The sequence below is a fragment of the Lacerta agilis genome, chromosome 3 (assembly GCF_009819535.1).
Source record: "Lacerta agilis isolate rLacAgi1 chromosome 3, rLacAgi1.pri, whole genome shotgun sequence".
Classification (NCBI taxonomy): domain Eukaryota; kingdom Metazoa; phylum Chordata; class Lepidosauria; order Squamata; family Lacertidae; genus Lacerta; species Lacerta agilis.
Window position 1 is genome coordinate 89,344,778 of NC_046314.1, and position 13,359 is coordinate 89,358,136.

General features: G+C 43.0%; 1 protein-coding gene across 1 annotated transcript in view; it reads left to right on the forward strand.

The window, feature by feature from the left end:
* Window positions 1-8,227: 8,227 nt before the first annotated feature.
* LOC117044188 (calpain-8-like) overlaps window positions 8,228-13,359 on the forward strand; it is a 44,983-nt gene continuing 39,851 nt past the window's right edge. Inside the window, exon 1 of the mRNA XM_033144698.1 lies at window positions 8,228-8,527. Coding sequence (XP_033000589.1) covers window positions 8,291-8,527 — 237 coding nt within the window. The 5' untranslated portion in view covers window positions 8,228-8,290. The remainder of the gene's footprint in view (window positions 8,528-13,359) is intronic.

A 13,359-nucleotide genomic window follows, 5' to 3' on the forward strand; every position in this document is an offset into this window, starting at 1 on the left:
GGTTGGCAAAGCCATTCTGGAACACATCCTTCCCCGCTATGGAATAGTAGAGGCAATAGACTCAGATAGGGGGACTCACTTCACCCAAATGGCAATGCAGGAGGTGATGAAAGCTGTAGGGATCACGTGGAATTTTCACACCCCCTGGCACCCTGAGAGTAGCGGAAAAGTGGAACGGGCAAATGGGGAAATAAAAAAACACCTGACCAAGCTGTATTTAGAAAATGGGCTACCCTGGACAAAGAACCTCCCCTTGGCATTATTAAGAATGAGGGTGGCTCCCCGGAAGGACACCGGTCTGTCCCCATTTGAAATGATGATGGGTCACCCTTATTTGGCTGCCCTAGGAAGCCCTCAGATTGAATTCAGGGACCAGTTTACTAGGAAATATCTGCAGTCGCTGTCCCAGTCTCTGTTATCTTTCCACAGACAAGGCATACTAGCACAGCGGCCCCCGCTCCTGGAGCAACAGCATAATTTCCAACCTGGGGATCTGGTCCTGATAAAGGCTTGGCGGACGGAGAAACTCAGCCCGAGCTGGGAAGGCCCATACCAGGTCCTGCTCACAACTGAATCAGCAGTGCGGACCAGAGAACATGGATGGACCCATTACCACCGGGTAAAAAGAGCTCCACCTGAAAGTTGGACGGCAACGACTAGTCCAGACAACCCGCTGAAGGTGACACTCACTAAATCAGGAACCAGGACCCAGAAGGACATTCCAAGACTGTAAAACAAATGTGCTTGTTCTGTATTTGTGTGTGCTTTTTCAAATGCTGTTGCTGTCAACATTGTGAGGGGTGTGTGCTGTGTGTGCATTGTACAGAAGAGTGTAGCATCGTTTTCATAGAAGACATCATACTTCAACATTGTGAGGTGGGACTAGGAGGGGAGGTAAAGTGCCAGTTAGTTGAAACCCCTACGGTAAGGCAAGCCCTCGGCTATCTGAATCCCGACCATGAAGGGTAGCTTGCAAGTATTAGGGATGGTAATAATGGGATATGTCACCTCATGGGCTGCCCAATCGGAACCTCAGTGCACTGAATGCATTCAGACAACTCGGACAGGCAATAAGGTCACACAGACTCTAATGTATTATAATGTCGCCCCAGAATGTGTCCAACAATTAAGTCCTTGTGTCCATAACCAAACTCAGTACTATAGGTGTAAGGTAAAAGGGAATAAGACGGAATGTTATGAACCCCTGGCTGTGGGACCCATAACTTCTAGTATATATGTATATGGATACAAGGGCGGAACCGCCAACAAAGCCAGTGAGAGGAGTAACATGTTTTCATTGGCCCAGAACCGACAGGGATACATAGCACACAATATAACAAGAGGAGAGGGTAAGATCATGGTTTGTTTTGATGCCTGTACTGCAATAGATAAGGGACAGGGACCAAATGGGGAAGCCGGAGTCTGGTGTGGAAGTCATGGATGGGAGCAATCCTATTTACAAGAAAGGAAATACCTGTTCAGGCACATAAAGGGAGGAAATGTGGGGGCTGGAAGAGGCACCTATAATTATTGGTACACAGAGGGGGTTAATACGCAGCCCACTTATAGAGGACCAGGGGGGTAAACCTCACCCGAGGGGCAGCCTCTACCGATTGCCCATCAGGAAAATGCAACCCTGTATGCCTATGGGCGAAGGAGATGCCCTCCACCTCGCCTAAACTTGTGCATGTAGGCATAGGAATAGATGGGACCGGGAAGGATCCTTATGGATATCTCATCATACAGATACACACAACTAAGGTAACGAGACAACCCATATCAGTATTCGAGAACTTTGAGGAAGAAATACAACGCTTAAATACTCTTCCCCTACCCCCTAAGGCTCATAACATGTTTTTGAGTCTGGCTGAGACCATTGCCAAAGAATTGACGATCACAAATTGTTTCGTATGTGGGGGAACGAACATGGGGGATCAATGGCCCTGGGTGGCCAATGAGGTAAACTATACAGAGGTATATAGGTCTCAGTAAGATATACTGAAGCACCTACCGAAGAAGAAGGAGAGTGTCATGAATTATTATGTGAGTTCGAGGCAAGTATGAAGAAGAGGGGGGATTGTGAGATGTGAGAATGGAAAGTGCCTCGAACCTCAATAACAGAATATGCCACGTAGAAGCTGGCTGAAGAGAAACCACAATAGAAAAACGGTTGAGTTTGTGGTCAGACAGTCAGAGCAGCTTCAGTACCCCTCATCCTGTTGCTTTTGCAAGCAAGCACTTCCTTCTAGGTGTGCAAACCAGGCAAGCTTATATTCTATATAAGGAAATAGACTAAATGGTTAGTGTAGATTGGCTATGTATTAGTATTGTACTGTTAACTAGGTAGATTGTAAGCCAAGCCTCCAAAAGAGGGGCGGCAGCTAGGGCATAAATATTGAGCACACCTTGTGCTCGGGGCTCCTCGCACCACCCGGGTCGGGGAGCCCGCCTTTGCAAACGCGTTACAATAAAGAGGAAGTGGTAAGCCTTACTTCGGTGTCTCCTTGTCTAATTGCAAGTCCACGTAAGGGACTTCTCACACCGACTAACCAACAGACAGATTAACTGCAGGCCCACAGACACTACTGAGATGACATGCATGCATTAATCACAGATACAGTCGGGTCACTGGGCTGTTACCATAGCAACTGGCTTGGCTGATGATGCACCTGTGATTAGCTCATCCATGGGGTGATTTACACTCATGAAGGAAGTTATCCCCTTCTCATGCCCAGTTAGTTACTCCAACAACCTTTTACTGCCATCTTAAATTGGGGAGGCAACAGCAGAAGTGAAAGTGCTGCTGCTACCTAGAAATACAGAGTACATGACTGTCTTTGCTGCATTTATGTATTTTGGATCTGCTAGTAGTTATTATGGTTCCCATATGCTACTTGTTTCATTTATATTATCTAATTGTTTTTTGCTGCTTTGAAATGTGAATTTTAGTACTGTATGTGGGTGTGTTTATATTACAAATGGCTCAGATATTTCTTATAAATATGGAGCAGTTACTTAAATAAAGAAAATCATTTTAAAAGGGTGGTATTATTATTAAATTTTCTGTCCTGTCATTCCTTCCAAAAACAGTGGCAGATAGCAAAATGGTAAAAATGCAATTAAAACAAAATAAAAGGGTGGCATTCAACTAGGTTTTGCTTGGAGTAGACCATTGACATTAATAGCATGTTCATTAATTTCAGTGCGTCTGTTCTGAGTAAAATGTAGTCGAATACCACCCAAAATGTCTATACAGAGTCCCACACCCTATCAGTTAATAACGTCAAGACTGAAATAGAGCCCAGATTAAAACTGAGCTGAAGGTTCAGTCGCTACACATTTGTCATGGGAGGACTTACAGGAGTTACATAGATCTCGCTGGCAATTTGTTTTGATAGCAAGTCAGCTTGAGTAGGATGCTGCAGGATTGGCTAAGCTCTCCCCAAATTGCATTCTGGCAAATTAAACCAGTACTCTCACCCCCCCCCCCCTTTTCCTCTCTGCCTTCTGCATTGCTTGGAGTGCTTTTGGGGGAGCGAGAGACAGGAAGATGCAAGCGGGTGATGGAGGAAGCCTGACCCCCCTCATGACTTGAAAGGTTAAACTTGACAGTCATTAACTGAGCCTTAATTCCCCTGACAACTCTTAATGAACATGAAAATTTCAATCCCTTGTCACAGATATATGACCAAGCAGATCACCCACCCTTGATTGGGCATTAATTATCTCTTTCAGGCACTCCCTGTTGCCTCTAGGTGGTGCTTGTGCATCAATTTTCGCTTTTAATTGTTACTATTAGCAACAGTAGTTGAGAATACAGGTCAGAAGCAGCAAAGCTAAGGATCACGTTGCATATGAACATTGAGCTTGCACACAGATCCATGTATGGGAAATTGTGTACGCCGCCACTTGTGAATAGAATTTTAAGTATATAACTTGCTACAAATAATGGCTAGGAGGCCACTGTGTGCATTTGAGAAGCATTGTGCCTTAAGAGACCTTACAAACAACAGCTTTCTTTCTCAAGATGAAATAACACAAAGAGAAAATTCAGTTAAAGACCCTTTTCTGAATGTATTGATCTAGGCAAAATGTTCTGACCCGTGTCTTTGAAAAGCAGGGGGAAATGAAAGCAAGGACTTAAATGAGAGCCTAGAGGAAAGTAAACACTGAGTGCTGGACTGTGACTTGGATTCAAATCCCACTCAGACATAAAGCTTTCTGGGTAATCTTGGATAATTCACTCTCTCAAGTTGGACCAGCCCAAGACATTTTGGCATCTGAGGTAAACCGCAAAGCGGCATCCTCACACACTATGGAAGAAGGAATGAGTGAAGATCTACATCAGGAACAAGCATGGGTGGGTTGAAGTGGGACTGTTGTAGGGGCCTGCTCTGAATCATGCTGAAAAGGTGCAGACCCCAGGAGACCCCAGAGGGCAGGACCCGCCATTTCCTCCCTAGGGCTGGGAGGAGACCAGCAGTGCCTCCTATTTGCCAAGAGGCCAATGCAGAGGCAGCATTGTGGGTGCTGCTTGACGAAGCAGCAGCTTCTGGCCTTTAAGGAGCTCACCACAGCTGTTGTAGCCACCGTTGTAGCCCCGTGAATTCTTCCGCCTGAGGTGGTTGCCTCACCTTGCCTCACGGGTGGGCCAGCCCTGCTCTCAAACTAACACCACAGGGTGGTTGTAAGGAGAAGGATGAAGGACCTTTGGCTCCCCAGGTGTTGTGGTTGGACTACAGTTCCCATCCTCTGGAGCAGACAGAAGTTGAAGTCCAACAACGTATGGAGGGCCACAGTTTCCTCATCTCTGTTGCAAGTTTAATCTTGGGTGGAGGGTATAGAGAGGAAACCTTGCACAATGCCCCAAGCTCCTTGGAAGACAGGCAGGATAGATGTGGACTGGGAAGGATAGTAGGGGCATATAGGATGTTAACTGGGTGTGCTTTTGTAGACAAGATTCTATCTACTTCATCTGAAGCCTGAAACAAACTGAAAAGACAGCTGGTTAAGACATGTCGGGAGGTACCCTGGCTGATAAAATATGTTGAAAAGATAAGAGCTCTGTCATTCTAACCCACATGGAGGTGAAAAATGCACCTCTTTCAGAAGACTTTTTCCTTGGAAGCAGCGCCTTGATGCAGTATTTACACTTCTTTGTAGCCTACGTTCTTACAGCCTGCTTAAACTTCATTGGAAATGACAAATCTCCCTTGCTTTCGACCAGTAACAGGCCTGTGATTTGCAGAGGATTTGATCACTGTGCTCATGTTTTGAGCCTGTAGGTGTGGGGAGAGAAAATGAGCTTTTAATGGTAGGAAACTTCCCCATGAGATAAGGAAACATGACAAAATCCAATAAAGCTCACAGAGACTATAAAAGCAATATAAACAGCAAGGAGTGGGCGTATGGTTTGGAGTGGGTAGTCTGCTTAGGCATTGCTCAGAGTAATAATGTCTTTGTGCTCATAATGACAGAAACCATAACAAATTGGGATTATTAGGGCCCCTTCAGAGGTTATGGAAAACACATATGGGGGGGGGGACGCTGCACTCAGTGCTCCTGGTTGCTGGTCAAGTAGGAGGAAAAGAAACTCCAATGAAACCTGTAATGCTGCAGTCCTACACCACATGGATGTTGTTGAACTCCAGCTTCTGTTATCTTCAACCATTGTCCATGCTGCCTGGAGCTTGTGGGAGCTAGGATTCCTCCAAACTGGTGTTTTGTTTTTGCAGTTGCATTTAGTGGTGGATTTACAGTATATGGACTGTCCATTCACCACCATTTTATTAGTTGTTCTGCAATGCTTCCCCAATGTTACCATGTTATTACAAGGTGGAGGGGCATGTTTGCGCTAGAGTGCATCAAAAGCATGATGAGTGTGTGTGTGGTGTGTGCAAGCGTACACACACACACACTTTTGTATTATGGAAAGTTACAGGATTTAAGTAGCAGGTTATGCACTATTGAAAATGAAGCAGCCTGTCTGCCCTGAAACTTTTACAGGCACAAACAGCATTGTAAGCTGGATTGTGTATACCATTGTGAGCACAAATCAGCATGCATGCACAATAAAAAGGATATCTGGAGGGGTCCTTGTTGTCCGACATTGGGTGGGTCACAGGTGCCCCATCTCTGCTGTAGTCACCTTTGAGTAAGTGGGGTTAACAGGCATGTACGGGATGGCACTGTAAAATGCTCTCCATTAATCTGAGATGCAATTAAGTAACTAAGATCCTTTCCCCAACCACCACCATCAACAAGGCACCACCACATCTTCTTGCAACTGCCATTTTCACCAGTCTCTGGGCTACTCAAAGGGAGAGCAGACTTTTCCCAGAAGGCTTCTCTGTCTACTGAATGCATGCTTTTAAAGAAATCTGAACTTCTTTTTTTTAAAAAAAGGTGAAAGTCCATTTGCAATTGAGCTCCCGTACCAAAGACCTTGTTTTGAGAGCACCTTCTTCGAAAACTGAGGTTTGGGGCTTTGATAGTTCCATTGTACTGCATGTTGTATAACTGGCAACGGTAGCAATTCAACAAATTGCAGGGGAAAGCTAATTGTGTGAATCATTTCTCAAAAGCATTATAGGATCATAATGCCAAGGTTGACCGTCTGAGAATTCAATTTCACATACTTATTTCCTGCTTTTAACTTCAATCGTTAAGCGTGTTTTCCTCACAGCACAGGATATAGTTGAAGGTGAGTCTGAACAAGGTACATTTGGGTGTTTCAACAAGAGACTCAATTTTTGCAGGTTATTTGCTTGTCTCTGAGATGCAGTCCTGGAGATAAATATCCCAAGTCTTTAGGAGTGGGAGAGCTAAACTGGTGCGAAACATATTGCTCTGCTTTCTTTTGGACCACATCAGCAAGGCAGATGGGGGGGGGGGACGGGTCTTGTCATTTGGGCAGCCCATACACACTGCCCAGGCTTGCACCTTATTCTCCATGAATTGGTCTGATCTTCTTCTAAAGCCATCCAGCGGGTTTGCTGCCATAATTACTTCTTTGAGTGAGAACATCCCACAGTTTAACTATGTGCTTTGTGAAGGAGCACTTTCCATGGGCTGTCCTGAATCGTCCAGCAAGCTTTACTCCCCTTCCCTGGTTTGGTTTGTTCCCCTACCTGCAAAAGTCTCAGTTCTCCTATACACATCTTAAAATTCAACAGCTGACTAGAAGGCTAGTATCTGCTCATCATACAAATGGAGGAAACTGAATAAATGCTACAACCACTGGAAGTACCGGTAAGTAAGTTTTATTTACCCCCTTTGGCCCAACACATAAAAATACAATTCCAAGCAACCTATAATATTTAAAACCTTCGCCAGAGGCTGGAACCCTCTGCTCGCTACTAAATAAAAGCACAGACTGTCCGACTATCTATTTTCGCATTTTGGCTCCTGGATTAGCGGGGTTCTCCTGACCATATCAGAGCCCTTTTTTCTTCTTTAGAGCTAAGACTCTGTTCAAGTATTTGGCAACAGTGCGTGATCTGGATGGATCTTCGTCGTTCAATAGAAATCTCAGTTTGGTTTCTTTGGCATCACCCGTGCATCCCATTAAATATGGAGAAAGAAACTTACTCCTGAGCGAGGAATAATGAGGACAGCTAAGGAGTATGTGGTGCAGCGATTCAGGTGATCCACAGTTACAGTCACATAAAAGAGATATCTGTCCATTAGAGATTCTATTTTCCATTACATTGGAAGGGAAGACGTTGAATCTTGCCTTTATAAAGGCATATCTGTGGGCTGGTACCGAAAGAGAATCCAAGTATTTGAGGAGTTTTTGCAAGGGTAATAAGCCAAGGTTTAAGGGGGAGCAAGTGCCATTACCCAGTGCCATCTTCTGCTGCAAATCTATCTCATCTAGTTTATAAATTACTGTTCTTTTGGCTGAAGCTAGATCCTGCTCTAGTAGATTTGATGGGGAAAGTCCCATAGCCATAATTCTCAGTTGCAGTGTCTTAACCCATGGGCTTTGAAAATCATCCCTCCACATACACTGTATCAAATACAGTTTTGAGAGATTATGCCAGAGCGATATCCAGTGGCAGAGAACAACCACTGGAATATTCTCTTTCTCTACCTTTCACTTCCATCATCCTGACCCTTTCCCTCTTAGGTTGTGTACATATTTACCTTTGAATGTTTCCTCCTTCTTCGAGGGTGTTGCATCGTGAAATGTGCTTGCTGATTCCACCCTCACCTGGCCACACTTTCCACCTTGCATTTAGGCTTTAAGACCTGCTGTGTCCTTTTGCCTTGCCCAGAGGCCAGAGCTATGGCAAACGTGGCAATTAAATTGGCCAGGGAGAAGGAAGCCCTGAAAGGTCTGGGCTCCAACCAGAATGCCGTGAAATACTTAAAACAGGATTTTGAAGCTCTGAAGAGGCAGTGCTTACAGTCTGGCACTCTCTTCAAAGACGAAGAATTTCCCGCCTGCCCTTCTGTTCTTGGCTACAGGGATCTGGGGCCTTATTCACCCAAAACTCAGGGCATTATCTGGAAAAGACCTCCGGTAAGATTTCTACATTGTGTTCATAATCGGTCAGGTTCAGATAACATTTCATTCATCCAAGTGTCATCTTCAGACTCACAAGGATTGTGATAGTATGCAAAAAAGCAAAGTTACTGTCCTGTAAGAAGAAATCCAAATTATTATATAGTAATTTTACTGTGAACCCTAGATAAAGTTTGTTTTAATGTTTCTCTAGTGGCCATCACCTTGATCTTGCAGATTTAAACAAGAATAGAAATGCTGAAGCTTCTTCTCTGATGGTTTGTCCTTTTGGGACTGATAAGGTTGTCAACCAGAGCATCTAAAATCAGGGATGCTTTTGGAGTGGCAATGTCTGGATTAAGGGACATTTAATATATTGCATGGAAATATAGTGTGTGAAAATTTATTATGCCATTTAGAGCCATTTATTATGTTCTTGAGGTTGTGGTGGTCTTGGAATTAGGGACATCTGGCAACATTCAGTGTTGAGAATGCCTGGAAATATATTCTTTGGGGATTTCCTTCTGCCAGTTTCTGAGGTTTTAATAAGCTTTAACTTCGCTGTGCAATTAGAGATACTGTTTCAAAGGCAGTACGGGGAGGGAAAACCTTTCTGCGTCTGTATCATTTTTGCAGGTTTTCAGATGTAATTCCATTCTGCTTGGTTTCCGCATTAGTCTTCAAATCCTCTGAAAATACTGTTTAAATATGTATTTAATGCATTTCCCCCCTCTTAAATTAGTATTTTCTCTCAAAATATTTATCCCCATTTTCTTTCAAAACATGTATTTAGACTGCAATCCTTTAGGCCTACCTATTTTAATGAGAGTAAGTCCCATTGAACTCAGTGAGACTTCTTTCTGAGTGGGCTTATCATCTTGTCCGGCTGATTTCTCCCACCCCCAGGGAAAGCCATACACTCAGAGCAAATGACAGTCGGTTTTTTTGTGTGGATTGCCATTTGTTAAAGAGCTGGTTTTCCCTGGGAAAGGAGTGGTGCGAGGGGGAAACAGATCAGACTCAAACTTTCTAGGCATGGGAGAAGCATAAGCCATGTATCAAAACTGCTGAGAACTGCACCTCAACATTGGGAGGAATGCAAAATCTGGTGGACAGCAAAGTTCTGATCCCATTAGTCCACGAGCTGCAGATCAGGCCATTTTGTTTGCGCATTTGCAAGACTGCATACTATTCATATTTCAAAGCCAAATTGCAAAATAGATGAAAGTAGCTTAAAAACCAAACTCTCTTTAACAAGTTACCTTTTTTTTTTTTTGCCAAGCACATTTTTAAAAAATGGTCTTTTCAATCGCTTTCCTTTGACTTCAATTTCATTGTCTTTTCCTTCTCCTGACTCTCTCGCGCAGTTTCATAGATCACATAAAGATAGGAAGCTGCCTTTTACTGAGTCAGACCATTGGTTCACTTGGCTCAGTACATACTGTACTAACTGGCAGCACTACGTTTCAGATGGAGAGTCACTGTTCTTCCTGGACATGCTGAGAATTGGGCCTGGGAACTTCTGCATGCAAAGCCACTGAGCCCTTCCTTCGAAGTTTCTTTATGTGTGCATGGCAATGTGAAATGTGATGAGGTCTGGCTGAAAGCCATTCCTAAACTTCTCTTTAGTTTTGGAAGCATTTTCAGATAGTGCTGAGGTCTTTTGTCAACAGCAGGGTGGATGGAACGGGGTGTGTGTCTTCAGTTGCCTTCATAAAGTTTACTGTTCAGTGAAATTGCATATGCACTTTTTACTACATTTTTTAATGAAACAATCAAGGAACAAACACCTCCTTAGAAAGGCTTTTACTCTCCAGGCACTTAAGAAAGATTCGAATGCAATGTGAAGAACAGAACAATAAAAAAACATTATAAAAAATAAATAAAAATCCTTCCAGTAGCACCTTAGAGACCAACATGCGACTGTTTCTCAGGAGAGCAGTTGCAGTTTATTTTCAATATCGTTGTGTGCCACCCCAATCTCTGAGTGGGATGGGGTTCCAAGCATTTATCCAGGCTTCGTAATTCCTGAGGCACAGTGGAAATAGGGGTGTCTTTGTGATATATAGGTTATTTACACATATATTCAACCTGAGCCTACGATGGAGGGGTTCGTGGCATTAACACCCCAAGACGGTCTTGTTTCTCTCATAGCTGCAGCCTTGCAGATGATGCCACTGGGCTGTTATCAGCGTAAAATCAGTATTCTAATGCTGGTTCTTACTGTGTTATGTTGTATTTTAACTACTATTGTTCTTAACTGCTTTGTTCTTACTACTTTGTATTTTATAACAATGTTGTTGTTTTTTATTAAATTGCAAGCCGCCTAAACTGATTTGCAAAAATGTTACATGGGGAAAAATATATATACTTTTGTACATGGGAAAAAAATATACTTTTTCACATACTTTTGTAAATCAAGAAAATCTTTAATAAAAATACATTTAAAAAGTATGCTTGTGATCAAGCACATCACCTTCAAGTATTGAGACTTATATTCTAATTGGGAATGAAGCCTTATTTGCCCCTACGGGTTCCTACGGTTGCGCCCGGTGAGAAAACATGGAAGCAGAAAAGACACCTGAGGCTGCTGGCTTCAGAGAGAGAAAGATTTATTTTCTGCATGCAGAGGCACTTGCGGTGTTCAGACATCCAAGCAAGTACAAAAGCTAGTCAATTTTCAGACAGTTCTTATAGACAGTTCCCTGGCTCATCTTCCCACCCCAGGAATCTTGTCCTTGTCCATCCTTGCCCATATAAGGAACATTTCCTGTTGTACATTTCCTGTTGTACATATAAGGCAAAAGGACATTTAGCCCTGAGTTGGTTCATGTGCACTTCAGCAAGGCCATCCTATCTCTGACCTAGACAGTTCCTCTCTGTGCAAGGTTGATCTTCTACAGTTATCTCCAGACTCTTAGTCATAGCTTACACAGTAAGGAGTGCAATGCAGATCAAAGTTCACAGCAAAATGAGGGATTTCATACAGAAAAGCCTCCACTCAAAGAGCCTCCATAAGAAAGAGTTCTTTTATACTTCTGGACTAACAGTACATTCAGGTAAATATATACAGGTTAGCTAATTAACCCCTTCAGGAACACTTCTTGTGAACTTTTTGCATTCTTTTTATGTTTGTCTGAATTCATGCATCTTCTGTATCGTATGTGATTCAGCTTCATCACAAACTGATACTGAACATATATATAAATAAATAAATTTGCAAGCCGCCTTGAATCCTAACTTGGGATATAAATACATTAAAATAAACAATTTTTGGGGGTAAAAACAATAAAAGATATCTCAAAGCAGCTATAGATTTTCTGAAAAAACAACATTCTTTCACCGAGCAATCTTGGATACCATATGAATAGTATGAAGTAATGCTGATATTTTGACATTTCTGGGTGGTATTATGATTATTATCACCATATTGGCCCGAATATAAGCCGCACCCGCAAATAAGCCACACCTTTAAAATTTGGTGGCTTGGGGGAAGCTTGGGAGCCGCAGACGGGATGGGTGCCATTGCCCTGCAATCCCGGGCTGCTCTTTGGGGGGGAGTCGCACCACTTTGTCAGTGGGCTCCCCCCCTTTACCCCTTCATTCCGGTGGCTTGGGGGAGGTTTGGGAGCGGCGGGCGGGCTGGGCACCGTTGCCCCATGCTCCTGGGCTGCTTTCTGGGGGGAGGGAGCTGCACCGCTTTGCCAGCGGCATAAGCTGGCGAATATGAGCCACACTTTAACTTTTCACAATCGGAATTTGGAAAAAAAGAAGTGCAGCTTATATTCGGGCCAATACAGTACAGTATTATTAAAATTTATGTACCACCCTTCACCCGAAGATTACAGCATAAAGATACAAAATGAAAACACAGAATACCTCTCATAATAATAACAACAACAGCAACTCATCTCAAGATCTGACAGTGTGACTAAGAGAGTCTTCCAGTTACGGCTACGTGGGAAATGAAAACTTCTCTCTCAAAAGCTGTGACACCTTGGCTTCTCCCCATTCCCAGAACAATCTACCCCCTGCAGTCTTTCACCTACATTTAGAACAGCATGCCATATGCCTGGTTCAAGAGCAGGTTTCTTTCTTTTCTTTTCTTTTAACAAACTCCTTTGGAGTGTCTGTGTGGATTTGACAAAAATTTCAACAGGCTGTTCGTGTTTTCTTTATATCTGCTCCTAAACATTTAGGTTTTTATGCAGCTTTTAGTGGTGCTGTTGGTAGTTTGTTCAATGAGCTGCACTTTTATCAATTGTTTTGTGTTTTTAATTTTGTATATTGCTTCAAACTTTTCCAGGAAAGAGAATAGTGTTGGTGACAGTCCTGGGAGTGAGGACCTTCGCAATTGTAGTGCAGAGAAATAGTCATTATTTTGCAACACTGCTGAGGATTCCAAATTTCAGTTTGGATATCATTTTTAGAATAAGACAGAATGGCACATGTTCATGAGCCCTTTTGTTTCTTAGAAAGTAAAATAATGAGAACTTACGCACCTGCCTACAATTATGTGAACCATTATGCTGAATAGTCAAAGAATGCAAGCTTATGCATGTTTCCTCAAATGTAATACCCACTGTGTACAGTGGAGCTGACTCCTAGGTAAGTATGCATAGAATTGCAATTTTAAGAATGTGTGCTGACTATTTTTTTTTAACATCAACAAATCAACCAGAGCTTAATTTTTCAGTTATCTCGATGTTTTAAGTGGTGTCATCAATGATGCTCTGGTCTCTGTGTTAGAGTGGCTCAGCAGAAATCCTGATCTGGAACTTACGTAGAAATAAATGAGCTTTCCACCCCAATAATGAATCTGAAAGCATTACTGCAGAACAGTCTTAAAA